The sequence below is a fragment of the Rattus rattus genome, chromosome 1 (assembly GCF_011064425.1).
Source record: "Rattus rattus isolate New Zealand chromosome 1, Rrattus_CSIRO_v1, whole genome shotgun sequence".
Lineage (NCBI taxonomy): Eukaryota > Metazoa > Chordata > Mammalia > Rodentia > Muridae > Rattus > Rattus rattus.
This window is the reverse complement of record NC_046154.1, coordinates 178,895,086-178,918,637: the sequence shown is the minus strand read 5'-3', so window position 1 is coordinate 178,918,637 and position 23,552 is coordinate 178,895,086. Positions and strand designations below refer to the sequence as shown.

The following is a 23,552-nucleotide window of genomic DNA, read 5'->3' as shown; positions in this document are numbered from 1 at the left end:
CTCTCTCCCGGGTGGACCTTGACGGTGCTGCTTGGATCCTCTGGCTGGTGTTTGGATTCTGTTTGTTGCTGCAGACTTCCTCGGCCCGGGCCCCAGCTCAGTGAAGACAAGTTGCGCGTGGGCACCATGAATCGCTTGGGCTCGGTGCAGCGGAAGATGCCGTGCGTGTTTGTGACGGAGGTGAAAGCTGAGCCTTCAGCTAAGCGGGAGCATCAGGTACCCGGCGGCGTGTGCTGCTGCCCCGGAGCCCTGCAGGTTTTACCAGGGAGGTTTGGGTGAAGTTTCCATTTTCCCTGACCTCCAGCTTCTTGTATCTTCTTGGTTGCAAGGAGTGTGGGAGAGAGTTCTTTTTAAACTGTACCCTGCCTGATCAGGTGACTCTAACGTGTTCTGGCAGATTTGAAAATCTACATCGTAATCTTCCCCTTGACAGCACCGGAGTAATGAGATATCATGCAGTCTAATGTGGAACTACTGTCAAATGTCTGAGGGGAAGGCATTGTTTACCTGTTGTGTGCTAGGAACCCATGGCAGTCTTGACAGTTAGCCTAACTAGGTCATGCAAATCAGACCTCGTGGAATTTCTTGCTTAATTTGAGTTCTCATCTTAAGGCTTACTAGTCGTATTGCTACGTGTTTTACATAGTGAGCCTTCAGTGAAAGGAGAATATATAGATAGCTTATATCAGTGTGATTCTTTAATATGTAGCAAACGGCTTAACCTCTCAACTCAGGATCAGCATGTGCATCTGAAATGAGTTCCACACTTTAGAACATTACGGCTGTACCATTGGCCCCCTGGTCTTTCTTAATTAGCATACAAAGATTTCCTTGTGGCATTTTCATATGTAATTTGGGTTGTCCGCTCTCCACTTCTGCAAACTTCACAAGCTCCCACAGATTCCAGTTGGCAGTGCTTCCCTCTCCCCCATTACCTCTCCACTTTGGTGCTCTATTACTCTCCCATGATCTTTTGAGCCCCATTTTTCTTCTCTCATGGGCCCTTTTCTTGTCATTTTAGATTAAATGGCTGTTAACACACAGATAACCAGATAGACTCTGGGGTCGGCGAAATATGGGAGATTTCCTTCATTAGCAGGACGTCTTCTCTGACCTTGTCTGTGAATTTTAAGCCACACATACCTGGCAGCCTCAGTTAGATCACAGGACTAGTGCTCTTCTGGTAAGAACCTGTTCAGGCAGCACCTGAGATTCCTGAAATGCTTCCCCCTGCTAATGAGGCATTTTGGTACCCTAAACCGTCAGCCAATGAATGACTTTTGCCCATCCTATCCTCAGTCCCCCAAAACATTATAAGCTTTGAATCACCAAAAGTAAAGTTAATCTACCTCCTGATAGTTGGTCCTGGTGTGGGTATTTACAGGAGTTCCAAACCCCCTACTCAACTTCTACTCATCTCTGTTCCCTTGTAGACCATATTGGCCGATTATACAAGAGAGTGGGGAGACCCACATGTTAGCAACTTAGCATAAACCCCAGAGTCTTGCACATGCTAGGCAAATGCTTTCCCGTTGAGTAATATCCCTGTCCTGAAAGATGCTTTTAAATCTGTGGCTTGGAGAAAGCTGACCAGAGATGACATGCTCAGAGAAGTGTGTTGTTTTATCATGCTGTTGAGATCAGCCATGAAAAGAATGTATTCATGAAGCATTTTGACTTTGTTTTTTTAAAGAAATTGACAATTTTAGGAACTGCTGGTTTTGGAGGTTTTGTTTTATTTTGCGGGAGGGGAAGAGACATTGAAGGAAAGACTAGAATGATGACAAAAGGTTCTTAGTGATGCACATCTTTGTGACCTCTTTATGACAAGGTCACATCTTGTTCATGCCTTTATATTTTTTAACATCTATGACAAGCATTTGGATTTCAGCTTTGCAAGAAAGTCTTAAAAGCTTAAAATAGGAGCCACCTTTTCTCATTTTCTGAAAATGTGGCCTGAGACAGAGGCCCTCTCTCCTGGACTCCCACTACTACTAAGAACCCAAGTGTGATTTGAAAAAAGAAAATGTAAATATCTCATATTTAATGACTCTAAGACTTAATCTTGGAGCATGGGGATTACATGGATTGAATCCAAACAGCCTCTGGAATTAAGCACATGTAATGATGTAATTTACCTGTACTTCCTTCCAAGCACACACAAACATGTGTTGACTTGCATTCTTCAGATACAAGAATGTCCTGACTCTGGGCCTTTTCTTCCTGTCCATCAGATCTGCTCAGATGTTCCTCATAAGAGGACTCCCTGTGCCGTTCTCCTTTCCCCTCTCCTCTTTGATACTTCTCAGTGTTGTAGCCCACTAAAGCCGAGCACTTCATCCTTCTCTGTATTCCCAGTGTCAAGAATAGTTAATGCATAGTTACAAAGAATGGGATTGTTCATCTTGAACCTGTGCTGAGGATGCCACAGAGTAAGGTGTGTGTGTTTCCTGACTTTATTGTGGGGAGAAACATGTCAGTACTCAGCAGTCTGTGTACAAGTTGAATTTCACTGTGATCCCATTACCAAAGAGTAGATGAGCTGGTATGGTAGGACAGGAGGGGAGTCCCAGAACTAGAGCCAAAAGCAAAAGGGTTAGGACATCAAGGGCAGCCTGGGCTCCAGAGTGACACAGGCCTAAAAACAAAAACAAACAAACAAACCCCCAAAAAACAAAGAAGCAAATAATTCAGGATACCTCAGAAAATAAATTGCTTCAACTTTTCTTGCAGAATGGGAAGCAGAGAGACCTTTAGAACTGATGAAATTAAGCACAGTTCAGGTGAGCCTATGTGTGAAGGCAGAGGCTGTGTATCTTACATCAGGTTTTTTTCTCTTTTCTTTTAAGCCATTTAAAGTTTTGGCAACTGAAACTCTAAGTGAAAAGGCATTAGATGCAGATGTGTACAATGCGGTTGCAACAGAAAAAGTGGATGGAACATGTTGTTATGTTACTAACTACAAAGGTAAAATCCAACTGTTTTGTTTACTAAAAGTACTATTGTATAAATCCTGTACCATCTGAGATGGGTATAGACTCCACTCTTGAAAACCTGTTGTAGATGAGTAAAAAAAAAAAATCGGTGGTCATGCTTCCTTTTCCTGGGGAAAGAAAAGACACGTGACTAACACTAACTTGATACCATGAAGGGCCAGGTAGCCTGATAAATAGGTGTTGCGTGATCCCTCATTTACATAATCAGCATCAGCCTTTCTGTATCAGTAATGAGGAGAGTGAGTCTCAGCTGGGCTCAGTGGTGTCTAAGAGCATTCAGTTAGTGAATGGCCGCACAGTAATGGGACCTGGCTTTGTCCACGTCAGAAGCTTGTCTTCCATTGCAGCATCCCAGTGCTGTGCCCTGTGTTTTCATCCCCACTGGCCAGGTCTCTGATTAGGAACATACTTTAGAAAGTTCACAAGGTTAATATTAGGGAGAGCTGTTGTAATTACTAACGGAATGTGAGATTGACTCTCAGTTCCAAGAACAAAAATAGGTAGATGAGATAGACATATTCCTTGGTGCCAAGGAATGCACTTTAAAACTTGATTTTCAACTTTTAGGTACACATAAAGATTTGCCATCATGACTGGACTTTAAAATGGTGTGAAACACTGGCATTAAGGAGATTCACATGGTCATACCATCACTGCCACTCATCTCCAGCACACTTCATCTTCTAGAACTAAAACTGCTTGCTGGGAACGCCCTCATCCACCTCCCCTCTGCACAGAGCCCCTCCCCCAGTCTCTTAGCCCAATCTACTTTGTCTTTTAATTTGACTATAGGTAAGCATGTAAATGACATTTGTGGCTGGCTGACTCTCTTATCTTAGTACAGTGTTTTACACTATTGGAATATATCATACATCGGATTATATACATTTTAAAGATGCTTAATATATACATAGCCCACACTGCAGGGTAGTGTTTTGGGCATGTGTCAATACACTGACCTGGTTATGCTCCCTCATTGAGGACGGGACCAGGGAGCATTCTGATCAAAGGACCATGCATTTTTGTCACCCTCTTTATTTAACAAAGGAAGTGCATCTCTCACACACTAGGATAGCACCTTAGTGCCACGAAGCATAGACTCAATTTCTTTTGTCTTTCAAGGATGTTGGTTTTTCTTAGTTTTCTTTCAACTTTTCCTTTTATACTACATTTTTAGGTCAGCCATACCTTTGGGCGCGACTAGATAGAAAACCTAACAAGCAAGCTGACAAAAGATTTAAAAAATTTCTACATTCAAAAGAAAATGCAAAAGGTTAGTGGGTTTTTCTTTAAACTTCTCAGATTTCAATAGTTGAAATGTGTGGTTTATTGCTATAGTTCTTCTATGTATAACCATCTTGAATTTCCATCTTTGGGAAAAGCAATCTTATATATCATACTGTCATTTTATATATATTAAATATATATGATCTATATCACACAAATACATATATACATTCATTACCAGTTTATACTGATTCATATATATATGAATATATATATATATATAACTTGCTACAGTTATATATATAACTTATAAAGTACCAAGTAGTGAGCACATTAAACTCATACATCCTAATAGACTATTGGCTACTTTAGCTGTAGTGTGTATGTGGTAGTGTATTTATTCAAAGTTGAGTATTTATGGTGTTAGTTCCCTAAGTTGGGATGTAGTTACATGGCAGTGATAATAGAGAGGACTTATCACCTCTGAGAGTGATGGATTTATTATGCATCCTCATGAAGTGTAACGATTCCTTTTAGAGTTTCATTGGAACACGGAGGAAGACTTCAAGCCTGTCCCAGAGTGCTGGATACCAGCAAAGGAAATAGAAAAACAGAACGGGAAGCCAGTGCCTGATGAAAATGGACACATTCCTGGTATCACGTAATCTCCTCCCAAGTGTGTTTTGTGTTTAGTATAAGAAACAAACAAAACTGTTCCAATTAGGAATTTGTTTTCACCTTGCTCTTCAGTTTATTTATCTCCATAGTGCAGTTTCTGAATCAAGTTTATTGAAAAGTCTATTTATATTAAAATATAGAAGGGGATATCCTTTTAGGTTCGAGTATTTCTCAAGGATGATCATAGTTTATCGGATTTTTGTTAGAGTGACTTGTTTATTTGTAGCAAGTTTCCATATTGAGGGAGCTTAATCTAGCAATAAAAGTACAAACCAGTAACAACAAACAGGAAATCAATAAACTGTGGAGCTCAATTGGAATAATGGTGTACCCTGTGGGACACTTACAGTGTCTATCTGGAACCATGGTGTACCCTGTGGGACACCTACTGTGTCTATCTGGAACAATGGTGTACCCTGTGGGACACCTACTGTGTCTATCTGGAACAATGGTGTACCCTGTGGGACACCTACTGTGTCTATCTGGAACAATGTGTACCCTGTGGGACACCTACTGTGTCTATCTGGAACAATGTGTACCCTGTGGGACACCTACTGTGTCTATCTGGAACAATGGTGTACCCTGTGGGACACCGACTGTGTCTCTTTGTTGTCGTTTTGACAGTACTAGGCAGTTAGAAAAGATGCTACAGCTCTTTTAAAAGAAGAACACAGTTTAATGCTGCCTCAGTGTAGTGTTCACTTGCTCCTGAACCAAGATGAGTTTTCTGAAGAATATCTTTAATTCATGTTCCTACCCAACAGGATAAACAAATGATTATAACAAAAATGCGAAACTGTTAACTTCCTCACTGATTTTCATTGTCTGTATAAGGGAATCTAAAAAAGAAGGAATGTTTATAACAAACAAACAAACAAACAAGTCTGTATCTTTTAACAGGACCAATGTGCTAAGGATACTTTTCCTTTAACAGGTTGGGTACCAGTAGAAAAGAACAGCAAGCAGTATTGCTGGCACTCGTCTGTAGTGAGTTATGAGCTTGGAATTGCCCTGGTACTAAGGCACCATCCTGATGATCCTGGGGTTTTGGAAATTAGTGCTGTTCCCCTGTCAGAGCTTTTAGAGCAAACTCTGGAGCTGATAGGAACGAATATCAATGGAAACCCATATGGTAAGCGGAGCACACTGAAGAGGTAACTAACACATTTGTGTCCATTTGCTAGGGGCACACCCGTTCTGCAAATCTTATGTTCATGGGAAAATTGATCTATGGCTAATCATTTGCATTTGTTAACGCAAAAGGTTGATTTTATCCTATCATCCTTCCCTACGATAGCTTTATCAAGTGCGCATTAAAAGGAATCATTGACATGCAGCTTTTCATTGCTTTACAAATTTTAGGTGAGTTAGTTGGGTGAAAAATGCACTCTTCCCTGTTAGGTCATTAATAAATGTGGGCGAAAGTAAGAATTGGCATCACCCTGTGTAAAGCATCAGAAGGTATGAGTCAATCTGTGGCACTCTGGAGTGGTGCTGAAAGGAGAGTCGCAGAGTAAAGGCACTAAAGCTGTAATAGCCATTCTAGAGCGATCAGAAGCAGATGGAAGGTATCGGGAAATGGCCCAGCCCATCAGAGCTTGGATCCCTAACACCCATATCAAAAGCTGGGCACCGTGGTGCATGCCTGTAGCCCAAGAGCCAGAGACGTATAAATGAGAGGCTCTCTGGGCCTCGTAGGGCAGGCAGTATAACCTAATCATTGAGCGTCAGGTACAGCACGACACCCTTTTTCAAAATATAAAAGCAATTGAAGATACTCAGTGTTGACCTACTGTCTCCGTAATGCAGGCTGCAAACATGTACACACCTGTACTCCACAGAAGCGTGTATGCAGACACAAGGTTAAGTGGGTTTGAGCGGTCGGTGTTAAGCTTACATATGGGATCAAAGATGACATTAGGTCAACACAGAATAAAAGCTGAGTGTAGCTAATGACATAACATGCTAGCAAATTATTTCCTGTAAAAAAATGTTTGAGAGCCAGTATTTTAAGCGTTATTAGCCATATCTGAAATGGCTATCAGTAGTACTTACATTCCAGTGAAGCTACTTACCATAGGTGTCTGTCTGGACTTGGTCCGCAGGCCAGTGCCCCAACACCCAGTGCAGATAATACATGAAAGCGGAATTTCAAGCTTATGGAAGAAGTACCACATTTGAGTGACAAAAGGACCTACTGCACTTGGCATTATTCTGTACAGAAAACCACACTTTCTGTTAGCACTATTCCTAAATGGTTAGTTATTTATACACTTGGCAAGATACATTTTCTCACTCTTTCTGAAAAGAATATGACTGAACGTGTTTTTGTTTGTTTGTTTTTGAAATTTTTACCATTCAGGGCTAGGAAGCAAGAAATACCCATTACATTTTCTTACACCACATGGGGCATTCCAGGTCAGAAACCTGCCTACACTGAAACACAATGACCTGCTGTCCTGGTTTGAAGACTGCAGAGAGGGTCAAATAGAAGGGATTGTGTGGCATTGCGGTGACGGCTGTTTAATTAAGGTAATGACAAAATCAGCTTAAAGTTGTTCTGAAAATAAAAAGGTGACACTCAGATTCTCTGTCCAGATTATATTAATTCTGGCATGCAGTTAGTGTTTCCCTCGTTTCGTATGCTGTCAGGCTGACTGCGTCCTGATGGAGATGTTCAGCCAGGCACTGTCTATACCGGATGTTCTTCCGAGGTAAAGTGATAGCACATTCCCTCCTGGGAACTCGTGCACATTGTGTTCTCTCATCCATGCTGTGCCTAGTGTAACTCAGCACTTCCTCAACTAACTTATTAGAGAATTTGTTGAGTAGAAAAGTGCCCAGTGGCAGCTTACACAGAATGAATTACCTTACCCCTTTGTGCCCTGTCCCCTGGACTTGTCTGATTTCTCACTGGCATATAAAATTCATAATGTTCAAATCTGAGTCTTTGCACTCCCATCTCCACATTACTCACTGAAATTAGAAGCCGCCGTTCACTGTTTAAGTCCTCTTGCCATTACTTCAGACATCTGGCCACCAGTTCTTTAAAGCTCTCATCATTGAATCTGTTTTATATTCAACTAGGTGCTCGTTTTAATTTAGTATGCAAATCAGTGGCTTGAATTACTCTATTGCCCCCTAAAGCACTCATCTTTCATTTCTACCCTGATGGTGTTCATTCTTCACCACTGACTCATTACTTCCTGCAAAATGCTGTTGAGGGATGGCGAGACTTGCTGTGACACAGCCCTTCTCAACTTCCCATCACTGGCTCCATGCCATCTGGGCAAACACACGCTGTCTGCTGGTGTGACTGCCTAGTTCTAGGGAGGTAGGAACAGATGCCCACTTACCATGGATAAAGGACTGAGGACAGACCCCGTAGTGAACCAGGGACGTCGTTGGGGTTACTTACAGGAATATGGGTAAGGAGCTACTTCCCAGCACAGAGGACTAAAGGCTGCAGGATCAGTCAGTCAGGAGCTCTCCCTGCTTGAGTGACGACACAAAGCAGTATCCTGGGGACTCCCCAGTCCCCCGCACATTTTGCAGGCAGCTCCCAGCTGCTGTGGTGGGAGGAGAATCTTCTCTCTAGCAATTGTAACCTTGCAGAAAGTTTTGGGAATCTTGACAGTTTTAGGGACCTTCCCGAGACTTGTGAAGTTTGTTTACTCTCTGGGTCTTAAAGAGGCTCCATCTAGAGGGCATGTTTTCATGTGGAGGAAACAGCTCTCCGACAGTGTCCCAGCCAACTGTGACCCAGACTGCCCTACCAGCCAGTCTACCACTAACATTCCCTCTGGTGACAGCCATGTCATCCCAGACTGCCCTACCAGTCAGTCTACCACTAACATTCCCTCTGGTGACGGCCATGTCATCCCAGACTGCCCTACCAGCCAGTCAGTCTACCAGACTGCCCTACCAGTCAGTCTACCACTAACATTCCCTCTGATGACGGCCATGTCATCCCGACTGCCCTACCAGTCAGTCTACCACTAACATTCCCTCTGGTGACGGCCATGTCATCCCGACTGCCCTACCAGCCAGTCTACCACTAACATTCCCTCTGGTGACGGCCATGTCATCCCAGACTGCCCTACCAGCCAGTCTACCACTAACATTCCCTCTGGTGACGGCCATGTCATCCCAGACTGCCCTACCAGCCAGTCTACCACTAACATTCCCTCTGGTGACGGCCATGTCATCCCAGACTGCCCTACCAGCCAGTCTACCACTAACATTCCCTCTGGTGACGGCCATGTCATCCCAGACTGCCCTACCAGTCAGTCTACCACTAACATTCCCTCTGATGACGGCCATGTCATCCCGACTGCCCTACCAGTCAGTCTACCACTAACATTCCCTGGTGACGGCCATGTCATCCCAGACTGCCCTACCAGCCAGTCTACCACTAACATTCCCTCTGGTGACGGCCATGTCATCCCAGACTGCCCTACCAGTCAGTCTACCACTAACATTCCCTCTGGTGACGGCCATGTCATCCCGACTGCCCTACCAGCCAGTCTACCACTAACATTCCCTCTGGTGACAGCAGTGTCATCCCGACTGCCCTACCAGTCAGTCTACCACTAACATTCCCTCTGGTGACGGCCATGTCATCCCAGACTGCCCTACCAGTCAGTCTACCACGAACATTCCCTCTGGTGACAGCAGTGTCTGGCTCTCATTTTTCTGTCTTTCTTTTCTGTAGTCACCAACAGACTCTATTCATTAAATGTTTAGGAAGCAGCTCCTGATTTTGTTAGTCATTTTCAGGAATTAGCAGAGTTAACAAAGCAACTGCTCTGCCATCAGGAAGCTCAGATTCGAATGGGGAAGGCAGACAGCACTGACATTTAATGATAGCTATGACATTTAATTAAAATAAGTAAGAAAAGGTGGACCCTTACATTGTACCTGGCAGGTAGCAGACACCCGAAATAAGTATTTACAAGTAAGCTACAATGTAATTTACAGACAAGCAAGTTACGATGTAATTTACAGACTAAAGTTAATACCACCATTTTTTTTTCTCCTTACAGGTCCACCGCCACCATCTTGGTTTATGCTGGCCACTTCCGGATACCTACATGAACTCCAAACCAGTTATTATTAACATGAACCTGGACAAATATGACTGTGCTTTTGATCACCAGTCTTTGTTTAATAAGTTTTCAAAAATAGATAAGCAGAAATTTGATAGGCTCAAAGATATAACCCTTGATATATAAAATAGAAATAATAGTTGGGACTATTGTGATTTTTTTTTTAATATTGGACAGGTTTGCCATGTTTACACAGGTCAATTTATTTTTGCTAGCTGCTTGGCAAAACACATGTCAACTTCTAAACATGTTTCTATGTATTTATAGAAATCATCATTAGGTTTGAATATCTTAACACAAAAATAAGTATAAAATAATCAATTTTAAATAGTAAGATCATTATAAGCTTACCTTTATGCTTTTAGAGAATTTAAAATATTATGAAAATAGGAAATATTTATCATAGCTCATTATATACTATATAGTCATAAATTTTTGTCATAGCTCATTATATACTATATAGTCATAAATTATTGAAGTCTTCAAAAATATACTTTTCTAACAAGTTAAAACTAAATATGATTTTATTTTTAAGCAAAATAATACAGTATTTTGAGAGGTAAATTCTGTAGGTCAGAGACTGATTTCCAGCTGAAACTTCTATGTCATCAGTAGTTTAAATCTACAGTTAAATGAGGCCATTAATAAATCGGGACGCCATTAGGACTTTCTCCGTCTTCCTGCTGTTCAGAAGCAGCAAGTGGGCGAGGCAATTCAAATCCAAATTGTTCAGAAAGTTTGTTTAACTTCTCTTCTAAGAGAATATTTTTCTTCACTTCTTCCTTATAATTGTACTTCAGGTCTTCAATTTCTTCAAAGAATGAAGGGTCAAAATTTTCCAGTTCTTTTTTCAGCTTTTTAATTTCCTCCTAAAAGTTACATACAGGATACATGTTTTTGGTTTGAAATTTAAATTTGATTGTAAACATGAAAACTCAAAATCCTAAATATTTTTCTTTATATTTCACTGTTCAAGGTTCCATTATACCATGTGCATAATGTATAAGCTTCCATCTTTGGCTTAATTTTAAGATTGAATCTTTAAACTGCCTCAGATATTCTCAGGCAAGCTAAAAGGACTTTGCTTTTTACAACATTTTTCAGTATTTTTAATGTTCTGATTTTTTACCTTTCTATCTAATATTGATGATCACGGAAACCCTGGGACTTGTAAGAGTTGAGTACCTGGTGAAGGAGAGTGATGTGAGCGGTGTTTACACTAACAGTGGTGAGTGGCCAGGGCTCACTGCTAGCCATTGTGTTTCTGGAGTCTTAAGGGGAAGGACAGAAATGATTTAAGGTAAAGATCCCTGAAAATAATTTCAAGGTGCTTAAAAAACACCTTTTCCACCATGACCCACAAATTAAGAAAACAGTTAAAAAAAAAAAAAAAAACCCTAAGAGGGTTGCATTGGTTACAATTTAAAAATAAATTTATTCTCTAATCCTTTCTGTTTGTCTGATTTTTTGCTGTTGCCAGTTGTTTAATAAAAAGTTGTCATGAGTCCAATAATAATAAAGTAAATGTAAAATAAATCCATGGATTTTTAGGCACATACTTAAAGATGGTGATCATAAAAATTGTTTCCTCAAACTGATTTCACAAAACGCTGAGCATACTAAAGTTGGATACAGAGAAGAATTACCTTCATATGTTGCTTTTCTGGCTCTGACTTTCTGAGGTGTGTCTCCAGGTCATTTATCTTTTTCTTCAGTTGATCAGAATCTGCCAGAATAGCCATGAAAATTATGACATGTTTATCTTGACTATGAGTCAGTTAAAGATAGAGGATTTGTTTCAGAATAATCAGGAAACATGAAACCTACAGTCTGCCATGATCTGGCTCTGTAGTGTGAAGACTTCTCATGGAAACTGCTACCACTAGTAGCTATGGTCACAACACAACAAGCAAGAGGGGTAGCTGCTAGGCATCAGAAATGTGGGTTATTCTTTTTTATATGAGAGAAATTCTTGTTTTTGAGAAAAAATCGTGCAACCAGTGAATTTGTTAAGTACTTGTATAGGCAAAGAATTAAAATGGCAAGCTGGCCATTTATACCTTCACACTTGCCATTTTTACCTTCACACCAAATAGCTTTGGCTACCGTATATAACTGTTTTACACTACACGCCAAATTTCTAAGACTATGTCTGTAGCACAGATGAAGGAATGCAGGAGGAAAGGCTGTTGTCACACAGCACAAAGGCTAAGAAATAACAGTGTCATGTCATGCAATCTTTGAAGGTAAAGAGTTTTGTTTTAATGCTAAAGTTTGATGAAATGAGGAAAAAAAGTTTTCATAAGGACAGGAAGTGTACTGGAGTCCTCTATAACTCAAAGACAGGGGACAAAGAAGGTTTCAAATCAGACAACAATGCATTTTCCTTTTGGAGGCAAAAAAAAAAGTTGCCCTTGTATTTTCATGTCCTATCTCATGTAAATCTCAATTCTACAGATGAAGAGAAGATAAAATATTTGTATTCTTAAGACTGACCTATATTATTGAGTAAGATGACCTGTAGTCATTTATTCTCCTACAGATATTTTTATGACTTAATGAAAATTAAAGAATTTTATATCACATTTTATCAGTGCATCTGTTGATGGACAGAGTAGCTGATCTTATACCCTGGCTACTGTGAGTAGTACCCCAGTATGCGCCGTCAATATGCATATCTTTATTAGTTTGAGCATAGTCACTGAGGTCTTGCACACACATTGTTGGTGAGATACTGCTTTAAGGAATATGTATAATGTATTCTGAAAGCTCTTTGATTGCCCTCATTTTACATGTTGATTAGGACATCCAAACAGACTGATTTTGAAGCAGGGTATTCTCTGAAATGCTTGTCTTTTGGTCTTCCTTTACTTAAGACATAGGTAGTATAAGGGCTTTGGATTAGACAAATTAGAGACCCTCCTAACGTCAACAGAATTAATAGATCACTGGTACTGTGTTAAGAGCACACCAAGCTAGCAATCACACGTCCATTCTAGGTGGATGAATATTGGTTTTAGTTATCAAGAAGCACAGTAGCACAGGGGTTAAAACCATGGCGTGGTTAGGAGTTCTGAACTTTCATAGAATTAATGCTTGACCTTCTTATGCCACTTCCCAGTTGTCCTGATCTTGAGGACAGATGGGTTACTAATCATTTATCAAGTACAAAATAAAGACAACAATACTGATCCTATGACATTCTAAGAATAAAGTGAAAGTTTTGTAAATCCCTTAGCATAGTGCCTGGCACAAATCATATCACGCATTAGTAAGAGTGGCATCAGGACTCTACAGGAGCTCTATGAAATAGTTCTAAATTATTCAGAATGTAAGATTGGTGTAATCCTGTAGAGTAGAACATGACACCACTTTATCACACTATCAGATAATGGATGGCATGATTGGGTTAGGAGGTTCAGTGTGGTTATGCCAGAAGCTTTGGAACTATGCTGAGCATGGATCCTGAGGTAACCTGCTCACTGGTATCCATTCACTAGCATACTATGGAGTTATTAAAGACATGAATGGTGTACACATCTTAAAAGGTCTCAGTAGTACATTAAGAGCAGCTGGAATTATAGTGTGCATCCAGAAAAAATACACAAAACTCAATATACATATAAGGTCTATCCCCGTTTTAAAAGTTTTTGATAAAAAAAATTAGCAAATAGCAAGCCATGGATCCTAGGAGAAATGAAAATATATTCATAAATATACATGCTCAAATTGTCATCTTAGATTCTACAAACAACTCATCCTATTTTCTTTAGTTTCAAAAATAGATGCTCAGTGGTCTTAAGCTACTGAGTATGGCTAAATTAAAAGTCTCATTAAAAGTGTCAGAGCTGGGACTCAATCTCTAGCTGGGTACACAGGTGCCCAGCACTCTAACCTAGAGCACCTCCATATGAAAACCAAAAGAATGCCATGCCCTAACATTTTCCCAGAGATGGGAATGGGAGGCTATTAAAAATCATCACTGTGCCTTTTTGCAAAAACATCATGAGTTGATTTGATGAATTATAAATATATTGTGATTTGAAGTTACATTTGCAAATACAGATGTGCAAATAATTAAGAACCGTATTCTGTGTGTGTGTACACATACAAAAATGTTTTGTGTTATACAGGGGAATGACTGCTAAGTTCTGAATAGGAAAGAAAGTGAATAAAAAGTACATTTTTATTTTATAATAGAAAACACACAAGTATTTTTTAAAACTACTAAACTAACAATGATTGGTAACATTTAGAAGGAAATGTTCTTAGGGACTGACGGAAGTCTACTTAGAAACTGAGGGCGAACAACAGCATCTGTTGCTTGGTAACATGCTGTGATCAAGTTTAAACACCTAGACGGTGGATTACAAGGAGAAACACTTGGGCCACTTAGCAGTCTGAGCAAGTCTAAGTGATACCTGGGAACATTTCCGCAGCCTGAGAGAACAGCTCTGAAGGCTGCTGTCAGGTATGAGACTACATACAACGATGTCAGAAACACAAGACGAGCACCAAATCAAAACTAGGGATAGTCAACGAGCTTCAGGAAATACGTTACCAGGTGTGCTACTTTCGGCTCCAGTTTGGTCCTTGATAACTTCTATCTGATAGATTAGCTCTGCTTTTTCTTTATCCAGCTGGTTATTGGCTAGTCTAGAGTATGACGACAGCATGTTAGAAAAATAAGCAGTAGGTGTACGCCAGCAATTCATATAACGCAGTGGAACCTGCCCTCAGACATTTCCTGGGCTGTGTGCTGGCTACCACATGCTGAAGGGATGGCCAAGGCAAATATTTACTCTCTAGGTTTTAATGATGCCAATTCCCAAATAACAGAATCTAAGTTTTTACTATCAGTCCTGGTATTATTTTCAAGAGTAGTTTTCTTACAGGGAAAGACTGCAGAAATTCCTAGAAACATAGAATTTCTTCTTTTTCTTTCATTGAGATTTGCTTCTGGAATGCTAAGGTTTAAGTCTATGCTGCTAGGAAACTTTAAAATAGATCACACTGTGGAAATTCTAATATTGGGATCCCACCCCTTTCCTGTTTCCAGACACAGGGTGAAATAATGATCAACCTGGGAAAACCCTAGTCTTTAAGTGCAGCAAGTCTGGCTATATAAAATAATTTTTTAAAAATAAATAAATGGTCAGCTGGTTCAGTGGATAAGGATGCATGCTCTGAAGATGATGACCAGATTTAAATTCTTGGAAGGAGGGAACCAATTCTTACAAGTTGTCCTCTCGGCACATGGCATGCCCATAACCCCTAACCCCCTGCCCCCGCATGCAGCATGGACAAGTGCGCGCACGCGTACACACACACACGCAGACACACAGTGGTAAAGCATTTAAGTAGTCAAACATAATGTCTGTACCTAAGAAGCTGGAGCTGCTGTATAAGCTCTTGCTCTGTTTCAGCTCCTTCAGGAACATTTTTGAGGATCTCAATCTTTGAACACAATGGAAAATTAGAAGAGAAAAGTATAAGATTTGGGTTTTTGGAGGCATGAAATAACTGTGTTCTGGTCTATGCATTCAAGTCATCAATTGTAGAGCAACTCATTACTGCACGCCCTCGGTAATGCGGACACAGCATATAGAAGAACTGGAATTTCTTACTGAGGCCTTATGTTTTCACTGAGGGAGAACGGTCGCGATACTGTGATAAGATGTGACACATCGCGATAGGGAGAAAGGTACTCAGAAAAATAATCTAGGGAGGACAGAGTGCTTGTACAGGGTCTCTGAGAGCCTCAATTTAAGCAAGGATAGAAGTTCACAAGTCAGCTATATGGATATCGTGCTGACTAGTGTTCTAGACCAAGAAACCAGGCATAAAGATCTGAAGCTTAAATGAGTTTCAGTTGTTCAAAAGTTTGGTAGGGTTAATGTTGGGAAAACCAACATTAACATGGGCAGAAGATGCAAAATGTTAGAGTTGTACATAGATAAAGGCTATGAAAAGAGCTGTATTCCGGGGACCAACTAGAAAATTACTGCAGTCACTCAGTATGAAGCAATGGCTTCCGCAGTGAATGGTACTAAGATTGGGGATGTAAGAATACACCTGATATGACTAATGATGAAGATGTAGACACAGAGAGTGAACTCAGTGATGACCCAGCTTGTCGCTTATACATATCCATCAGTGAGTGAGAGTAAGTACCATTCGCTAGGTGAGTTTCTAGGCGAGACACTGTCAGAAGTTCATCTTTTTCACCTTCAGGCAATTCAGGGATGGTCTTGAGGTGGCTACATTACATCGTTTTATCATTTAAAGATTATTACGTGCCTGTTGTTCAAGGTCTTCAGTGTATTTCTTGGCTTTCTGTTCTCTCTCTGTTGCTTCTCTTACAAGCTGTTTAAGGTCGGTGATACTTTGGTTCTTTTTGGCAATGTCACTTTCGAGGTCTTTTATCTTGGTGTCATACATTCTAAAAAGATGAAGTAAAATTATTATGGGCATTATATGTAATTTCTCTCACTAGTTTAAAAGTTCACTTAAATCACAATAAAATATGAAAGGCAAGTACAAAGAATTTCTTCATTCTAGTCAAACCTTTGGCTATGTAGTTAGCATTAAAAGATGATGTTAAGGGATAAGTAGCCTAATTAACATGTGCTAATTAAAATGGAAAATTAAAGTGATCCTGTGAAGATTAAGATCGGAGTTGGGGACTGAGTTTGGCAAAGCTCTCTCCCCCCTTCCAGTACCCTTCCCTAGCCCAGGAGGTGCTTAGGTAGAAACAGCTCAAAGGGGCACTATAGGAAGAACAAGCAGTTTAAAAGCATGGCTGAGAAGCAGTGCATGCTGTGGAAAGTAGGAAGCAACACAGATTAGTAACTAGTAAGGAAATAAGAAATGGCCCAAAGAAATCAACTCAAATCTTCCAAGTTTGGGCCAAGTAGTTTTATAGGCATATACTTATAGGAAGACAATGTTTACTGTATTCAAACATTTCTAAGGGAAAATACTATATAATGCCTTCTGAATCAATTAAAAAGGAAGGTATTGATAAAGAAAACTATCTGACAGTGACAGCATAAGAAAGGGCAGTTATGATTACCTAAACACTTTGAAATAATTTGGACAGATCTTACACACAGATTAGAAGAGCGTGCTTACTAGACAAGGACTAACTAGCAGAGATATCCCAAAGGCTATACTGTGAAGAATCAGAAGCTCATTTGGCTCCTTCATCCATTTCTCTGTTCAGAAGTCACTCGGGTGGTTTGAATGAGAATGCCTTCATGCCCCCAGCCCCTTTCGTGGGCTCATGTATCTGAATGCTGTAGAACTCTTTGAGGGGATTGGAAGAACTAGAGTTGTGGCCTTGCTGGTGGAAGTGTGTCAATGGGGTTGAACTTCCGGGTATGAGAAGGTCTTTAGGCCCAGTCTTGTCTGTTTGCTGCCTACACATCAGGATCTGCATCCTGATTCCCAGTTCTTGCTCTAGCACATGCATGAGTACCTGCCAGAGGACCATCATGCTCTCTGCCATGATGCAAATGAACTAAGCCTCAGAAACTGGAAACAAGGCGCCATTTACATGCTTTCCTTTATAAGACTTGCTTAGTTCATGATGTGTCTTCGCAGTAACAGAATAGTATCTAAACGAGCCACCTAAGGCCTTCTTGATCCTCTTATCCCACCTAGCTAGCCCTTATACTAACCTGGCTCTTCATTAGCAGTCCTTCTAGGCTTTACCCCAGTCACCTGGCAACAGTCAAGGATGCCTGGCTTACTATGAAAGGGCCCGTCTGCCCCTCCTTGCTCTCTTACTCTCTGTCTTTCTCTCCCAAACCCCTTTCTGCCTCTCTCCCCTCCCCTCCCCACTTCACTCCACATGTTCCTGGCTGGTGGTTCATTCTCTATGTCTCTCTCTTTCTGTCTCTATCTCTCTATCTCTCTGTCTCTGTCTCTCTCTCTCTCCCTGTTCTCTCTCTCTCCTCCCTCTCTCCCTCTATTTCTCTCTCTCTCCCTCTCTCCCTCTACTCGCTCTCTCCCTCTCCTTCTCTCTCTGTCTCTCTCTTCCCATTCCCTAAATAAACTATTTTATACTATATCTTTCCTGTGTCTGGTACCTCAGGGGGAAGGGATGCCTTAGCATGGGCCCTCAGAGGCACCCCCTTCCACCTCACTATACTGTGTCTCTATCAAACACATCTTTGGCTCTTTCTCTTTTAAATGAAATACAACACTCCTAGAGTTAAATATAGGTGGGGCACTTGGAAGGCCATGGAAAAGTCTGAGATCAACCTGGGATACCCAGCAAGACTGCCTTGAAAACCAGTTGGACTTATATTTACTATGCGCAGTTGTCCAAGTAAGAACTCAAGTGATTTAACACGGAAACTTATCTTCAATGAAGGCTAAATAGTGTTATCAACTCACAACTGTATTGAAGCTGAATAGTGTCTTCATCCCAGTAAGTGATCATTTTTTGTTAGCTCACAGAGCAATAGAAAAATAAGGGCAGGGTCTATCAACTCCACAGTTCAAAATATCTTGACCCACAAAGGGATACAGTGAAAAGCAAGTCTTCCTAACAGATGTAAACTGGCTTTTGAAGAAACCAAAGCAAGCTGGACTTTTTAGGAAGACCCCGAAGCACACAGTGTGGCAATAGCAGATGTTGAGTGAATATTTGTGAATGAAGTAAATCTCAAAGTCACTCAACACCTTGTTTTCCCTTCACAGTTACACTTGATCCTTCCATCCCTATGTAAGCATTCTGACAGAAGCCTTGTTTCCAGTCTGTAGATGGGAAAGTGAGAGCTATAGCGAAAAGTCTGGCCTCTGACTACTGTATTCTAGGATAGGAAAGAAGAAAGGATTCTTCTCCAGGATGATAGCCATCTCTGAGTACTCTCAATTATGCTTACTTAGCTTTTTCTTCTCTCCTCAAATTTGGCTGATGAGGCAAAAGCAATACAAGGTCCACAATGGAACCAGGGGTCTCTAAGCACTATGGTTCACTCTTTGTTGGCATGATACTGGGTGTCACGTTATTTCCTGCAATGTCAATCCAAATAGGGCAAATATGGCCTACAAGCAGATCCAAGAGGAATTGCAGAAACGTAAGGAACTGTGCAAATACAGTGAAACAAAGTTAGCTTTCACAAAGACAACCATTAGTGCCATAGACACAAATCCAATATGCTTATAGAAAGTATCTGAAAGATGGGAGAAAATGAATCAAAAAGTAGAGGCCAATAAGACACTCACATAGCTGCTGGATTCATCTACTGTACTCTGTAAAGAAGGGTTCCCAGTATACAAATAAAAGCAGTGCAGCTCATTCCACATGCAGTATAAAATGTCCAATTGCTTAGGACATATCTGCATTGGAAATAAATGACTCCAATCAAGAATCTGACGTTGGAACTTCAGAAACAGCATCTAGGAGAGCTAGGCAGCATCAGCCCCAGCCCAAGGTCAGCAGCAACTTCACGATGTACATCTAGCTCCAGGTAACTAGCCCAACCGCAGGTCTGCTCTCTTCTGTAGTCTGCCAATCAAAGTAGCTCACAAACTAGCTAAGGAAGAAGCTGAGTTTGGTAATGACTGTGCAGAACATAAAGACACTGATAGCCAAACTGATGAACCATCAGTAAAACACTAGGCTATTCGGCATATGGTGATCTCTGAAGTATTGATGGTACAGTTAGAACTGATTAAACCTGACCAAATTTGAAACTATCTGATCCTACCTTGAAACCACAATTGACTTCCAGCTCTTGCTGTCAGCACCTTCCAGCTGTGGACCTCTACTTTCTGCAAAGTGTAATCTCTTCCCAGTCTCTTCTAGTTGACCTGCCATCTTGTCATTCACCAGCTCTAAGTTGTTCTTAGCTATGCGCAGTTTCTCAGAAGCTTGCATTTCCTATCAGTAAAGGCTTATTAATTAGTTATTTTGACAAAACATGATACTGTTCTCATAGATGTCAGGTATTCAAATCACCACTATAGGCTGGAAATCATAAAACAAGCTGATGCTATGTTGTTTTAAAACTGCAAAAATGCTTTTTTCATCTAAAACAGCAATCTACTCATAGAAATGAGCACAGAAGATCAATTAAATGAGGCAGAGAAATGTGTGTAGAAGTATTTATTATCTAAAGTATCCATTGGATACTCTAAATTTGTCATTTGTTCTCATGAAAATGTTCAGAATAATGAGACAGTTAATCTTGTTACACCTTAAAAGATGCTTTGTTTGGACTCTGTAATACTTGGAGGAGCCCCAGCTATTAACACAAGCACCACGTAAGTGATAGATTATTTCCAGTAATAAACATTAGGATTCAAGAGAGTACAGCTCTGACTTCACAGTACAATGAGTTACTGCTAAAAGTTTTAAGGATTATAATTTCAATTCATTCACTAGGCAACGTATGTTAAAAATTATACCTATTCGTCAGGAGTAAGGAATATATTATATTATTTAAATAGAAAGGAATCTTATTAACAAAATGGTTATGTTCTTTGCTCTACAAATTGGGCATTGTTCTAAGTTATACGCATAAATATTAACTCATTTAAATTTCTCAACAGCTCTGTGAAACATATAATATGCATATATATTTCTTTTGTGAAACGGGTTCTCTGTGTAGCCTAGGTTGGTCTCTCCTTCTTTCACCTGAGTACTGGAATAGCAGACGTTCAATTCCATAGCCAGCTAGAGATAGGTATATTTACTACTCCCATTTCATATAGGAGGAATCTGAGGAAAAGAAAGATATCATGCAACTTAGAACAATTCCCAATAAATACAAGAACTAAGAACATAAACCACCCTAGCTCTAAATTTTCACATAAATGTATCTCTTGATCAAAGTACAGTTCATAACTTCTCCTAATATGTACTGTGAATAGAAACTGGTGTCAAAGATCTACCAATTTTGATTTTGACAGGATATGTCAGTTAATGAAAATAAATGTACTAAGTCATAATCATCTTACTTTCTTAAGTTCTTTCCGAAGCCGCTCATTTTCGGCCATAATTCTCTCAGTACCTTTGCTCTTAGATTCAAACTGCATGCTCAACTGACGTCCAAAGTGAGCTTTCAGCTTTTCTAATTCAGCCTAGTAATTGTTAAAGCAACGTGTTATCAAAATTAAAATATCAAGAAAGATGATTGTTTCTATGAAGTCATATACACAAGCAATTGATTTAATGGACGCAGCACGTGATCACTATGTCTTTATGCATTTTATATGTAACTAATAAAGAAAAGGAGGGATACATTTGAGCAGAAGTAAGGTAGGGAGGCACGGGAGGGGATGGAGAGCAGAGGAAAATGAGTAAATGAAGCAGTTCTGTTTTAATTCTCTTAAATGTAAAAATAAAGATTATTATTTAAACTCATAAAACTTAATTCAAGGTAGACAGTTTTAGAAACCTCATTTGACTTGAGTACAATTAAAAACTCCCCCAAACTTGCAATTTATAACCAAAGTTCCTATTCAGCCTTGGCTATTCATTAAAATGAGTTTTAAAATGAAAAGGAAATACAGGAACCCCCCAGCATCCCTACTTAACAAATCAAATCTAAAATAAACACACATTATTACTCTATCACAGAAAGGACAGTGGTTCAGTAACAGTAGAGATACAACAGACCCACTCTGTGGCTACCGTTAGATTTCCTGCCAATAAATCTTGTTGACTCTGGAAAATAAAACTCCATCCAGTGAGGATATTCAGTGGACTGTGAGCATACTTAATAATTCCCTTAAAATTAATGGGAATTAAAATAGTAAAACATTCATATAAAATGACCACATAAAATTACCTTTAATTTTTCATTTTCTTCCTCAAGAGTAGCCATTTTTTCACTAGTCAGTAGTCCTGATGCCTTTTTCAATTGATCGTTTTCTCTTTGGACTTTTTCAACAACTTTCTTCATTAACCCAATAGTTTTTTCTAGCTCTGGGATTGTCTTCCCACTTCTACCAGACTACAAAACAAAACAAAATAAAACAAAACAAACAAACAAAAAACAAAAACCCCATATTTTAAAAGTATTATCTTAGAGATTATGATGTACTAATACCAAAACAGGTCTAATTTTGCACTCTTCTTTAATAATTGCTATTACTGGATTCTAATATTACATTTCTAAAGTAATATGAGATAGTAATTATGGTTTCACTCTCCATAAATGAAAACCACAGCTTAAATGCATTTGATATTCCTTAAATCATATACTTAGTAATGGCTTACACACTCTATGATGTGTGATCTTAGTAGATAAATCAAAATAGTCTATTTAATAGTCATCTAGTACAGAGGTTGCAGGTGGCTTTGGGTCTAGACCCCTCTGGGGGTCAGACAACACTTTCAGAGGGTTCACCTACGACCATCAGAAAACATAGATATTTATATTACAATTCATAACAGTAGTAAAATTACAGTTGTAAAGTAGCAATGGAAATAACCTTATGGCTGAGAGTTACTACAACATAAAAGACTGAATTACAGAGTTATACCATTAGGAAGGCTGAGAACCACTGCTCAAGCACACAAACATTTTCCTGACACACAAAAAAAAATCACAGAAATGAAACTATGTGTTTAGTTTAGGTAACACATATATCAACAAAGATGCTTCATATTTTTTCTTTTAAAAAAGATAATCTTATAAGCATATTTATAATACATATATATTTTCATATTTTTACTTTGAAACGAATGTGAACCGTCAGTGTTGGTTCAGGTACTTTCTATTGCTACTCTCGGTATTTCCAGAGACTGCATTGTGTACGTCACAGTATTCTTACCTGAACAGATTTTTGCATCATGAGTGCTTCAATTTATAAACGTAAAACAAAATCGGTAGAAGCTTAGACTTTTGGCACTAGTTTCTTAAGGACATTTACTCACCCCTCTGACCTGACCAAGCTTCCGTTCAAGTTCCATTTTCCCTTTCTTAAGAAATTCACACATTTCCTTCAAATCTCTTACTTGATTCTAAAAGATAAAAGAAAATAATAGCAATCTGTTCTAACCATATGATAGCTCCTGAAAAAGAGAGGAAAAATTATCTAAATTAAAAACTCAACTACAGAACCAAACAATTGTCTTTAAACGAAAGAAAATTTTATATAAAATGTGTGCTAGATTTTTGTCAGCTTGACACAAGCTAGAGGAACCTGGGAGAAGGAACCTCAGTTGAGAAAAACACCTCCATATTATCAGGCTACAGGCCTGTGTTTCTTTCTGTGATTATAGATTGATGTGGAAGTCTCCAGCTCACTGTGGGTGGTGGCATCCTTGGGCAGGTGGTCCTGAGCTGTATAAGAAAGCAAAAAGCCCTGCAAAGCAAATCTGTAAATTGCTTTCCTGCTTGGTCTCTGCATTAGCTCCTGCCGCCAGGTCCCTGCCCTGATAAACCTTGAAGGGCTGTGATGTCAAAGTCTAAAGTGAAATAAGTCCTTTCTTCTCCAAGTTGTTTTTGGTCAAGATGTTTAAGGGTTTTGTAACCCCATAGGAAGAACATAATATCAACCAACTAGACACCCCAGAGCT

The 23,552-nt window shown here is 39.7% G+C and overlaps 2 protein-coding genes across 4 annotated transcripts in view; one reads left to right on the top strand and one right to left on the bottom strand.

Annotated features, from left to right (window-relative positions):
- On the top strand, positions 1-11,545 carry C1H12orf29 (chromosome 1 C12orf29 homolog). 3 transcript variants are annotated; one of them, XM_032911825.1, is made up of 8 exons: positions 127-216; positions 2,359-2,437; positions 2,850-2,967; positions 4,174-4,269; positions 4,761-4,877; positions 5,836-6,033; positions 7,264-7,433; positions 9,947-11,545. In XM_032911825.1, the coding sequence occupies exons 2-8, from the start codon at positions 2,423-2,425 to the stop codon at positions 10,133-10,135; spliced, it is 903 nt and encodes a 300-aa protein (XP_032767716.1). In that variant the 5' UTR covers positions 127-216; positions 2,359-2,422; the 3' UTR covers positions 10,136-11,545. The 3 variants fall into 3 exon arrangements, with proteins under 3 accessions (XP_032767709.1, XP_032767723.1, XP_032767716.1); XM_032911818.1 differs by lacking the exon at positions 2,359-2,437 and having other exon boundaries at positions 1-216; XM_032911832.1 differs by lacking the exons at positions 2,359-2,437; positions 2,850-2,967 and adding an exon at positions 2,734-2,783 and having other exon boundaries at positions 112-216.
- LOC116913643 (centrosomal protein of 290 kDa-like) overlaps positions 10,043-23,552 on the bottom strand; it is a 28,316-nt gene continuing 14,806 nt past the window's right edge. The window contains exons 11-19 of the mRNA XM_032917952.1: positions 22,908-22,994; positions 21,817-21,981; positions 20,984-21,106; positions 19,732-19,904; positions 16,310-16,451; positions 15,393-15,466; positions 14,571-14,665; positions 11,656-11,735; positions 10,043-10,878 (exon numbers count right to left, since the gene is read on the bottom strand). Of these exons, the coding sequence (XP_032773843.1) occupies positions 10,651-10,878; positions 11,656-11,735; positions 14,571-14,665; positions 15,393-15,466; positions 16,310-16,451; positions 19,732-19,904; positions 20,984-21,106; positions 21,817-21,981; positions 22,908-22,994 (1,167 nt within the window). The 3' untranslated portion in view covers positions 10,043-10,650. The remainder of the gene's footprint in view (positions 10,879-11,655; positions 11,736-14,570; positions 14,666-15,392; positions 15,467-16,309; positions 16,452-19,731; positions 19,905-20,983; positions 21,107-21,816; positions 21,982-22,907; positions 22,995-23,552) is intronic.

Excerpts from the sequence above, each read along its gene's own strand:
- C1H12orf29 (XM_032911818.1), top strand. The coding sequence starts at position 127 with ATGAATCGCTTGGGCTCGGTGCAGCGGAAGATGCCGTGCGTGTTTGTG. Across the intron at positions 2,968-4,173 it reads TTATGTTACTAACTACAAAG|GTCAGCCATACCTTTGGGCG; the intron begins GTAAAATCCAAC and ends CTACATTTTTAG. Across the intron at positions 6,034-7,263 it reads TATCAATGGAAACCCATATG|GGCTAGGAAGCAAGAAATAC; the intron begins GTAAGCGGAGCA and ends TTTACCATTCAG.